At 40.0% G+C, this 12,299-nt stretch overlaps 1 protein-coding gene across 1 annotated transcript in view; it reads right to left on the bottom strand.

The window, feature by feature from the left end:
- Positions 1-8,466, bottom strand: part of C7H7orf50 (chromosome 7 C7orf50 homolog) — a 388,436-nt gene extending 379,970 nt beyond the window's left edge. Inside the window, exons 1-2 of the mRNA XM_007498361.3 lie at positions 8,337-8,466; positions 4,473-4,575 (exon numbers count right to left, since the gene is read on the bottom strand). Of these exons, the coding sequence (XP_007498423.3) occupies positions 4,473-4,574 (102 nt within the window). The 5' untranslated portion in view covers position 4,575; positions 8,337-8,466. The remainder of the gene's footprint in view (positions 1-4,472; positions 4,576-8,336) is intronic.
- Positions 8,467-12,299: the final 3,833 nt, after the last annotated feature.

Below are 12,299 nucleotides of genomic sequence, written 5' to 3'. Positions count from 1 at the left end.
ATTCAAAGTATTATTAGTGGTAGTCTCTCGGTGACCGAGAATGACAATTGTATTTGTGCATTATCATCTACTGATGTACCCTCATGTGGCTTTGAAGTCCAAAGACTGAGGCACAGAGTTTGTGGCCCATGGGGCATGGGGCGCCAGTTGTTACGGGAGGTGCGGTTGTGGCCTGGTGTCGGCGTTCACACGCAGCGGCAAGACGTTGACGTCGCTCATCTTCAAAGGTGGTGGTGGCATGGTTAATGTGGGTTTGCCAGCTGCTTCTGTCAGAGGCAGCAAGTTCTAGTTGCTTTGGTGTAATGCCAGCCCACTTCGTTTGACTTTAGCTGATCCTTGAATCTTTTCTTTGGTCGGCCTTGTTTCCTGAGTCCAGCTGACAGTTCACCATAGAATACCTGTCTTGGTATTCGCTGTGGGTCCATGCGGATGACGTGTCCAGACCATTACTTCGAGGCTGGTGGAGTTGGCTCTGTCGAGGACTTCCTGGTTGGTGATTCAGTCCTGCCATCAGATCCTCATGATTGACCGGAGAGAGCGTTGGTGGAATTGCTCCAGCTGTTTCATGTGCTTCCGGTACAGTGTCCATGTCTCACAACCGTACAGGAGCGAGCTGAGGACCACTGCGTCGTACACTTTGAGCTTCGTCGCAGTGCTTACACCTCTGTGTTGGAGGACTTTGGAGTGCAGCCACCCGAGTGCCTGGCTGGCCTTTTGAATCCTGGCATTGATCTCATGGTCTAGGGACCCGTCCTTGGCGATGGTGCTGCCCAGGTACTTGAAAGTGTTGATGTTAGAAAGCTGTGTGGCCGTCGATAGTTATGCATGGCTGGTTAGTTGGCCTCCCTGGTGCAGGTTGGAACAGCACCTCTGTTTTGCTGAGGCTGATAGTCAGGCCAAACAGTTTTGTTGCAGTAGCAAACCTGTCCACAATGGTTTGAAGATGATTTTCTTGGTGGGCCATGAGAGCACAGTCATCTGCGAAGAGAGCTTCCAGGATGAGTCTCTCTGTTGTCTTTGTTTTTGCAGTCAGGCAGCGAAGGTCGAATAGTGAGCCATCCAGTCAGTAGTATTATTGCTCACAGTCAAAATGATCTTAATAACTTTTATTTACAAAAGAAGTGAAAAGAGTGAAAGTAAAGAAATACAAAAGGGTAGAGATAACCTTCTCAGCTAGGACTTGTTGACCTTCAACCAGAATTAAACTCTCTCCAGAAAAAAGGAAGCGAAAGCCAGCTATCCACTCACCCAAGTACCCTCCAAGAGGCAGGTCAAGACTATGACTTCAGTGGAAGATGACTCCTGAGGCTGACTTTTTTCCTTGAGCCGACCTTCTTCCTTAAGCTGACTTCTTTCTTAAAGTCCAAATCCTTCTTGAAACCAACTTCCTTCTTGGAGTCACTTCTCTAGCCCCAGAAATTCAGGGCCTTTTATAGTGGCTCCTTGTCCTTCCCTCCTTTCACAAGTTTCCAAATTGTCTAGCACTGTCCAGGAGGCAATGTCTCTGGGATTCACACCTCTCATCCTCTGAAGGTGTCAACTCTTATTAAAGGCCTCTGAAGGTCAATTTCTCATCAAAAGGTTCAGTTTCCTGATTGATTAAATTTCTAAGGGTGTGAATTCTCTAAGTGGTTTGTGAGCTCCTCCACCTAGTTCAATCTTTTGTTGATTCAATCAAAAGGTGTGTCAACTCAAAATAGGCAAAGGGAATAAAGGACTCCCTTTCACAAGTGTGAACTCAGAATAGGCAAAGGGAACAAAGAATTCCCTTTTCACGATAGGGATATGATTAGGGTTTTGATGTTAAAAGATTACTCTACTGCAAATATGAATAACATGGTTTTGAACAATGATACCCATATAACCCAGTGGAACTGCTTGTCAGCTTTGGGAAGGAATAGGAAAGGGGAGTGAGGGGAATCATGATTCATGTAACCATGGAAAAATATGCTAAATTTAAAAAGGAGGGGAGAATTATTTGGAGTGATAGAGGGGTAGAGTTAGGTGGCTCAGTAGACTGAGAGCCAGGCCTAGAGTCAAGAGGTCCTGGGTTCAAATGTAGTCTCAGATACTTCCTAGCTATGTGACCGTGGGCAAGTCATTTAATCCCCATTGTCTAGCTTTTACCTCTTTTCTGTACTAGAACCAATAAATAATATTGATTCTAAGATAGAAAGTAAGAGTTTAAAAAAATTTTATTTGACAGGGTACCTAAATGGCAAGCTGCCAAGAAGGGTAAGAAAAGAAGACTAATGAAGAAAGAAAAAGCAAAAATTTTATGGAAGAAAATTTTATGTAAGGTAAGCAAAGAGTCATAAGAATCAGAGCTTTAAAACTGTAAGGAAACAGGTATTGATCACCTAATTGAAGTCTTACAATTTAGGTTAAATGACTTAAGTGCCCGAAGTTAGACTGTTATTATTTGGTAGAACCATTCAAACTCAGATTCTCTCTAACTCCCATAAAGAAACCCATTTTAAATAAACCAGATCATGCTGCAAGATGAACAATATAACTAGCTTTAGTGAATGATAATTGGGAATAGCATGAGATGCTACCTACCTACTTACTTCACAAGAAAAGATAGATTCAGAGTCTTTTTTTTTGGCACAGCAAATGTGGGAATTTGTTTTGTCTGACTATACATATATGTAAGAGGGATTTAGTTTTTCTTGCTTTCCATTTAGGAGGGAGGAAAGGGAAATGAGTGGGAAAGATACTGTGGATCTGAAAAGATAATAGGCATAAAAAACATAGGATTTAAAAAGGACACTGTAGGTGTACTTATATCATCAGATTCCTAAGACATATGCAGAGTAACAAAATAAAAATGAGAAAATACTGCAAATGAAAAGAAGGGGGAGAAAGGAATTACATAAGAAAAAAATGAAGAAAACCTTCCTAAGAGAAATTCAGTGCAAAAACAGAAACATTTCATTTCTAGGTTTCAGGTGGCTCCAGGAATAGCTTCAATCTGCTACCAAAGGGATGGATAAGGAAACCAACTAGAAATGAAACCTAGAACAAGACTATTAAAAGATTTTATTTTGCAAATTACATCTAGTTCATAGTCTCAAAAAACATGTAGCTAAAAGGGAATTTATAGCTTATCTAATTCAGAAGTGTCAAGAGTACTCAAATCAGATTAAAATGTAATTGGGAAATGTTTAACAAAATAAACAAAAATATAACAACAGATCATGTTAATTTCTGGTTTTATAAGTCAGTATGCTCCCCCACTCAACCTCTGTTCCCCCAGCCCATCTCCTGGAATTCTTTCCCTTTGAATATGTCACCACTGATCTTGTATACTCCCCTCATATTAGAGGGGTCCCCAAACTACAGCCCGAGGGCCACATGTGGCCCCCCAAGGCCATTTATCTGGACCCCACCATACTTCCGGAAGGGGCACCTCTTTCATTGGTGGTCAGTGAGAGGTGCACATGCATCCTGTGCTCCTGGAGTACTATATGTGGTGGCACAGCAAAGCACAGTATCATTCATGTACAGTACTACTTCCAGTGGCATAATCCTTTGCGTGGTGCCTTGTTCTGAGAACGAGGCGCCAGGAAAAGGATTATGTGACTACACAATAGAAGATGTCAGCATGGTGAACAGTGATCTGAGGGAGGGGATTCCGCACTGTGTATACTGCTGCCCAGGATAGTGGTGGTGGTGATGGGCCTGTGCAAGGTGCCCATCACAGCCAGCGCTGCAGCTTCCGCTATCCTAGACAGCAGTATACAGTGTCACAGGCCCAGCACCACCTCCAGTAGTGTGCATAGGGAGTTGTTCATAGTTTTTTTTTTATAGTTCAGCCCTCCAATGGTCTGAGGGACAGTGAACTGGCCCCCGTGTAAAATGTTTAGGGACCCCTGGGCTAGACAATGGGGGTCAAGTGACTTCTCCAGGCTAGAAAGTGTCTGAGGTCAGATTTGAACCCAGGACCTCCTATCTCCAGACCTGGCTCTCAATCTACTAAACTACCCAGCTGCCCCCACCCAGCTACTTAATAACACAATAAGGACTAGATTCTCAGTTTCCCTGACTCCTTTTACAATGCTTTCTTTTTTCTGCACTTTTACCTTTGTATCAGTATCAGTCTTTGTATCAGTTCCAAAACAGAAGAGTGGTAAGGGCTGATAATCATGGTTAAGTGGCTTGCCCAGGGCCATCCAACTAGGATGTATATAAGGCCACATTTGAATCCAGGTCCTTCCAACTCCAAGCCTAATGCTCTTATTCCTTGAGAATTATAAGTATTTTGAAGCTATAATAGTGTTTGCTAAATTCTGACTTTCTCTTCCTTTGGATCTTGGATCAAATTTACTTTTTTGCCAGGTCCTGTATATTTATGAAAAGCTTTAAGAAATTAGAGAATAAAGCCATGCATATTCACTGCCGAAACTGGAAAAATAAACAGCAGGACCAAACAACTTGCATGCCCAACAGGCTGAGCCTTTCACTCATACCTTTGCATTCAGTTTCTTTTTCTTCTGGTGCTTCTCCAGTGCAAGAGGCCCCTCACCTGCCATCAGTTTCTTCAATTTCCTTTTCTTTTTTTGCTCTGCCATCCTGAAACAGAGGAAAAAATGCATAGCACTCTATGAATTTAAAGCACAGTTCTCAGATCATGGATTTTGAAGAAGTGGGGAAAAAACGATCATTATGGCATTCCTGGCTCCCTTCAAAACTCAGCTCAAATCTCAAAAGGTATGGAACCTTTCAATTGTCCTTTCCTTTGCTAGTGTCTTCTCTATGAGCTAACCTCCCATTCAAATAGTCTATATCTCATTTATATAAATTGATTGAAGTTCCTTAAAGACAGAGATTGGATTTTTTGCTTTTCTTTTTTTTTTTAATTCCTTCCACTTAAGTAGAAGGAAATAAAAGTAGAAGCTTAATAAATGCTTATTTACTGAGGAAGCTAGGTAATTCAATAGACAGAGAGCCAGGGCTGGAGATGGAAGGTCCTAAATTCAAATCTGGCTCTGTGTGTGTGTGTGTGTTTAAAAAATCCTATTTATTAGATGTGTTTTTAAGCTCACCCCTTATAATGACCATTCCCTGCAGACAGTGAAGGGAACACACAGATGAAGGAAATGGGCAGTGAATAAAATAAAACTTCTTTAAAGTCTTTCTTACAATATAGTTCCCCCCAGCCCCCAAATGCTGACACTGCTAAAGTAGTTTTCAAGAACTATATGTAATGGCACAGAAGCAAGTGGAATTATAGCTTCATTCAAGTTACACAGGAGACAGTGAAGACACAGGAGAAGCATGTTAATTAGTTAAGATCATATTCGATTCTTGAAATTTCTTATAGAACTCCTACTTGGAATTTTTGCAGAGAATTTCTAAATCTCTTTAGTCTTAGGTGAAATAATTCAAAATATAATATAAGGGGAAGTGATATACATTTCTGTAAACTATTTTTAAAGCTACTATGAAGAGTTCTACTTTGTTTGGCTTCCAGTTTCACTTGCCCCTTCAGATGTCTCTTCACTCTAGAATAGAGATTGATAGTATCATCCATCACAAAATCATAGACCCAGGAGTTTTAGTGGGGCAAGGTGTCATAATATTCTGCGGCTATTTTTTTCACCAATGGAAGGTTCTTTCCAAGAATGTTGGGAAAGTCATGATGTTCATGATGATAGCCTACTTCCTAGCTATGTTACCCTAGGCAAATTACTTAACCCCAATTATCTGACCACTCTTCTGCTTTGAAACTGATACTTAGTATTGATTCTAAGGCAGAAGGTAAGGATTAAAAAAAAAATGCTTACTGATTGAAACTCTTACAATTATCTAGGTAAGAGGAGATGAGAGCCTGAACTAGAGTGGTGGCGGCTCCTTAAGAAGAAGAGTGGAGAGTCAACTGCCAGAGATGCACTGGAGCTGGAATAGACAAGACTTGGTAAATGATTATTAGATGTCATAGGTCATAAGAATGAGAAGTCAAGGATAACTTTAAGGTTGTAAATGAGAAGGTGGGATAGAGAGAGAGGAAGAAGATAGCCTCAGAAGAAGAAGGAAAGTTTGAAATAAGGGTGGGTTTGGAGTTCTTTTGGATACATTAAGTTTAAGACCCCAAAGGATGTATGTTCAAAGGCCTGGAGTTCAAGAGATAGACACAAAGAAACAAATATATATATATACACACATATTTTAATGTATATATGAATACATATACATTTATATGTATACAGACATTTATATATCTTGCAGTCATCTACATAAAGATGACAACTGGGAACAGATTAGATCACAGAGAATGAAGAGAAAAAAGATCCAGGACAGTCTGAAATTATCTGAGAGGGAATGTGATATGGATGATTGACCTAAAAATGGAGACTGGGAAGGAATAGGCAGATTAAAAAGTGTTATGAAAACCCAGAGACAAGAGACCATCTAGGAGAAGAGATCAACAATGCCAAAAGCTGCAGAGGTGTCAGTTGAGGTGAAGTTTGAGATTGCTAATTTTGGAGAAAGTCAGTTTGTTTTTGTTTTGCTTTTTTTTGTCTGCTATGTAAATAAGGATATGAAAACAGAAAATGGAATGTTCCTGACTTCAAGAAACTTATAAAAGAATAAACAACATGTGCGAAGACACGTATATATAAAATAAGCATAAGGTAATCTTCAGGGATGCCAAGGTAAGGGTTCAGTAAAATAAGGGAAAGCTGGGTATGAGGTAAAAGTGCTAACCAAGTTAGCTGGTATTAATGAGGTGAAAAGGATATTTTGGGGGTTGAAGGATCCTACAAGCAATCTACTTTGGCAATTTTCCTAAGGAGTTATTAACAAGAATAGTAAGAGATTAGCAAGAATAATTAACATTAAAGCCTGGAAAGGAGGAAGAATTTTCATTAAAAACTCATGATGGATATATAACACAGTAAATTCCAAATGCATTCTTGACATAAACATAAAAGGTCTGACCCAAAATGTAAGAGAATGAAAGTAGAGAAAACTTTCATAGCCATGGCCAGGGGGTAAATTCTTAACCAAATAAAACATAAAGAAAATCATAAAACACAACAGATAACTTTGTTTTCAGGGAATCAAGGGTTTTGCAAGGACAAAATCAGAACAAATAGGGTAAAGGTCAGGTGTTGGTTGGGGGAAAAAAATCCTTATATCAGATATTGTCTTAAAGTCAAGGAGGTACAGGTCCTTAACACAAATATGAAAAGCCATGAGCCATTTCCCATGGAAAAGTTGTCAAAGTGCATGAAGTTCACCAGTGAATTTGAAGCAAATGAAAAGTTATCACAGATTACAAATAATAAGAAAAACAAATCTAAACAGCTCTCAGGCTTCACTCCCAACCCAGCAAAAACTGGCAAATATGACAAAAGGTGCCAGGCACTGTGCTAGCCATCCAGTCTACATGTATAAGGAATGAAACAAGCTTACCTTCTAATGGGGAAAACAAGTATATATAGAAATGTACACAGCATAAATATAAAGTTAATACACATATATGTATATTCATATATACAAACACAAAGTAAATACAAAATAATTTGGCAAGGAGGGTCCAGACAGTTAAAGGGAATCAAGAAAGGATGATGGTGCCTAGCTTTTTTTTTTTTAACCCTTACCTTCTGCCTTAATATCAATTCTAAGACAGAATAGTGGCAAGAGCTAGGTGATTCTGGTTAAGTGCCTTGCCCGGGGTCACACAGGTAGGAAGTAAGGGTCTGAGACCACATTTGAAGTAGGTTCCTCCAACTCCAGGCCTGGTTCTCTATCCACTGCGCTACCTAGTTGCCCTTCTAATGGTATCTTAAACATCAGGCTGATCTGAGAATCAGATAATAGTTATCGGTTAATTGAAATCAATAATACTTTATACTGTCTGGCGCTCAAGACTTTGAATTGAAAGTACTATTATTATCATCAATGGCAATTTCAAGTACTAAGACGACTTTCAAAACAAAAAGGAATCTCAGATCCGGGCTTTTTCACACTGTGCTCTAGAATGATCCGCATTGGCTCTGCAAAACTACTGTTTAAGGCTATAAAGCTGTAAGTCTGCACTCAGTATGCACCTAAAGAATATTTGTTGCATCGCCCTGAACAGCATTACAAAGTCGCAAACTGCAGACCATAGACCGTCTCGACAGCGGCACAGCCCCAGAGTCTGTCCGAGTCCCCTCCACGCCACATTTCACTAGCATCCCTTCATACACCCACGTGGACGACTCCCAGACCCTCAAGTCGGACCCGAGCTCCTAGCTCAGAGACCCAGATTCTGAAGTCATCCGGAACCACGCAGGAGCGATCCGCTCGAGACCCACACTCGGCCCCGCCGCCTGTCAACTCACCTGCACGTGGGACGCTTACTCCTGGGAACTTCCAACCTCGACTAGGTGAGCCGCCTTACCAGGGGACCGTCCGCTCCACCCCCTTAAGTTCCGCCCCCAAAGGCAGCCCACTTCCATTGGAGGAGGTCTACGACCTTTTATCTGGCATCCAATAGAAAGTGGTAGGTTCAAGGAGGCATTTAATCCCACCCCATTTCCCCCCTCCCCTCCCGCCTTCTTTCCAGTCGCGCTTGAACGAGGTATGATTCCGTTACCGTCATCTCTAGGCGCCGGCCGTTGCTAAGAGAACCGTCGGTTGCTAGCGCCTCAGGTCGCTCCTTTGGGCCTGTTCCTAGGTCATCGGTCGCAGCCTCTCCGGGTCGGGCCTGTACACCTCGGGAAGGTAGGAAGGCTGAGTTTTTTTACTTTCTGTCGTCTCAGGCTTGGAGGCCACAGCTCACCTTCCTTGGCTTCTCGGTAGACACCTCTGGCGGCCCGGCCCGGCCCGAGCAGTAACGAACACAAGGAAAGGCTAATCCCTCGGGCCTGGGTCCTTTGGGTGGGTGAGGCCGCTGGGCCCTCATGGCCCCCAGCCCAATTCATAATCTACGCAGTGACCCTACCAGACTAGGTCGCTGTTAAGAAAAGGAGGGACCAGCTTCATATTCGAGAACTTGTGTAGGAGGAGGTAGGGTCCGAGGACCCGCAGTGCCTCTCCAAGGGGGTGGCTGTGAGTGACATAATGGATGCAAAAAAAAAAAAATGGATTGCAAATATTAAAGCATAAGAGAAATGCCAGTTGTTTTATTAGTTTATAATTCATTAATATATTAACAATTTTTAATCGTCATTATCATTAATTGAAAGCAGACGCGATCTGTTAAAGATGCATTTCCCTGAGCCTTTTATTGCACTCATGCTGATTTAGTATTCCTAGAGCAACTCAGGTGTGTGCTGGTAAAATTTTTAACAACTGTGCTTTCTGGGGGTGGGGGAAAGGTAAGCACACTTTTTAAATTTAGCCTAAGCTTATTAACAATTAAGTCTGCACAAACAAGTCAACAGATACAATAAATATAATGAATCAACCCCTGATTTGTAAAATTTTAAGACTTCTGCTCTGTAAATGGTTAGACTGAAAATTTAAGTCAGATCTGACTCCCTCCTTCCTGACCCAAAACAAACCCTTAAAATGAGTAATTCCTGAGATGGATTCTCCCATATCAACGATGATCAGCAAACCCTCCAGTCTAACTGACTTCTTGTGACATGCCAACAGGGCAAACATCTAATGCTGTGGCAATCACCCACCCCCAGCCCCTAGTCTACACTACAAAACCACCTTCTCTGGAAATTTGAGATTTAAAAAAAGTGAACCATGAAGTGTTCGACTCACCCTCTGCCTAATAAGGAGGCAGTGCAAGAAGCATTTATAAAGCACTTGTTACATGCTACCCATAGAGTTGAGTACTGGAGTTATAAATAGAAGTTTAAAAAAATAACAATCCCTGCCCTCAGGGATTTTACATCCTAAAAGAGGTAGACTATATAAAAATGAGCTGAAAAGCAGGAGGGGGACAAGGGAGAGGGTACTTGCTGAAGTCTAAGAATTTAAAAGCATTGCTATGAGGGAAAGAAAAGTTGAATGGCTAGGAAGCGATCCTAAAATTAAAGACTCCCATCCCCAACTCATCTGTAAGAAGAAATGAGGAAGAATATTCATGAGAAATTTCAGATCCAGGTGAAACCCCACTTTTTCTATGAAACCTTCCTTGAGGATTACTATTGTAATAATATTAACTTTTATATAGTGCTTACTTGTGTCAGGCACTGTGCTGTCTTTACAATTATCTCATTTGATCCTCAGAACCTTGGGAAGGATATTAGTCCCATTTTACAGATGAGATAACTGAGACAAAGTAAAATTGCTTGTCCAGGGTCACACAAGTTAAGTGTCTGAATGCCTTATAGCACTTGTCTTTGCTTCCTGTTACCATGTTAAGTATATAGTAGCTACTCAATTTCTTAATTGACTTAGCTGTCAAGCCTAGTGCCAAGAACTGTATCTAAAGCCAAAATAGCATCAACTCTACTAATTAGTTCTCATGTTATAAATATGGTGACTTGTTCACTAATGATAGAGGTACATATTCTTCTGATATGCAACCCAGCCCTTGACTAGATTCTCAAGTCCTTTAAATATATTTATTAGTATTAACAAAATTTACCTGGGATAGATCTTTAATTTTTAAGTAGGCAGTAGAATTTGTAATTTTTGATAGAAACAAAGATCAAAACCTTCCAAAAAGCAGTTATAGTTCATAGGATCATAAGATTTTCAACTGGAATTAGCCTTAGGAATCGTAGTCTATGATTCTCAAAGTAGTGTTAGAACCTGTGGAGGTTCCTGAGATCTTTTTTCAGGGAGTCCACAAGGTAAAAACTATATTCATAATAATACTAAGATGCTCTAATTTCTGATATGGCAAATTTTGATAACTCACAAACAAAAGCTCTTGGGAAAGAAGTCCTGAATAATTTTTGCAAACATAAAGCAGTTCTTAGACCGAAGTTTGAGAACCTCTGTTCTAGTCTTATCATTTTAGCCCATGAAGTTTGGGGAAAGGTTTTAAGAATTACCATTATTTGTCAAATATTGCCACTTTTGAGTACAAGAACAGACTTTATAAATTTCAAAAAATCTAAGACTTTAAAAATCTATTCAAAGATATGGAGTAAAACTTATTTAAAGGAAAGGATAGGGGGCAGCTGGGTAGCTCAGTGGATTGAGAGCCAAGCCTAGAGGTAGGAAGTCCTAGGTTCAAATCTGACCTCAGACACTTCCCATCTGTGTGACCCTGGGCAAGTCACTTAACCCCCATTGCCTAGTCCTTACCACTCTTCTGCCTTGGAACCAATACATAGTATTGATTTCAAGACGTAAGGCAAGGGTTTAAAAAAAATTTTTTTTAAAGGAAAGGATAGCACTAGTTTTATAACAAAAATGGCTTAACTGCACTTAATAGATCTTGCATATTCTACTAAGGAGGTAACATTTTTAAAGGTAGGTACATTCCAAATAGAGTGGTAAAAACTAAAACCTTTATAAATGGTCCATCATCCATCCAAGGTAATTTTCAACCTTTATTATTTTCATAAGACTGCTAAACTATGCCCGAATTATGTTCTAATGTGTGGCCTAATAATTTTGCCCAATTTTGCCACTGACTCTATAGTATTGTAAGTAAAGTGTTAATTAAGAATATTTCTCAAAGTATTCTTATGTATTAAAACCTGACACCTTGTGGACAACGTTGGTTTCACAATTGGTATGTATTCAGAGCTAGATCTGTCAAGTATAAAAAGACCATGATAGTCAAAGGATTATAATAGTAACATATAGTAGATAACATGTCATTTTAGGTTATCTTAAAGCCATCTTATTCAGTACTTTCATTTGAGACATAAAACAAACACAGGAAAATTAAGTGACTTATTTAATAAGGTGATAGTTTCAATTAAAATTCTGGTCTTCTGCCCTTCAATATTTCCATTATACTTGGGACCAACAGTATTGAAAAAGGGAAGTCAGTTAAAATATTAGTTCAAATTATTTTAAAATGCTTAAAAAGGAAAAAAATCTCCTTGTTCCTGTTAATGAGATGAGACAACCCAGGTACAGTTGTTTTGCTGACTCATACCATATGACTTAAATACCTGCATGCAGTCTGCATCCTGTTTCAATTCCCCGCCTCTTTTCCAAGGTGACAGACTAGTTCATTTTCACTATATTAAAGTTGTGGGTGTTTGAAAGGATCTGGATCTGGAGTTGTCAAAATGTGGCACGTGTAAAAATAAAAGCGAGAATGCAAAAACTAATAAAGCAATGGCTTTGATTATTGATTATAAACTGATTTTAGATACTATGCTTGCTGCGCTCATGAAGTATCCTCAGTTTATATCAATGAAGTGAAACTCATAAAG

Source organism: Monodelphis domestica, chromosome 7 (assembly GCF_027887165.1).
Source record: "Monodelphis domestica isolate mMonDom1 chromosome 7, mMonDom1.pri, whole genome shotgun sequence".
NCBI lineage: Eukaryota > Metazoa > Chordata > Mammalia > Didelphimorphia > Didelphidae > Monodelphis > Monodelphis domestica.
The sequence above is the reverse complement of the archived record's forward strand: the minus strand, read 5'-3'. Positions and strand labels throughout refer to the sequence as shown.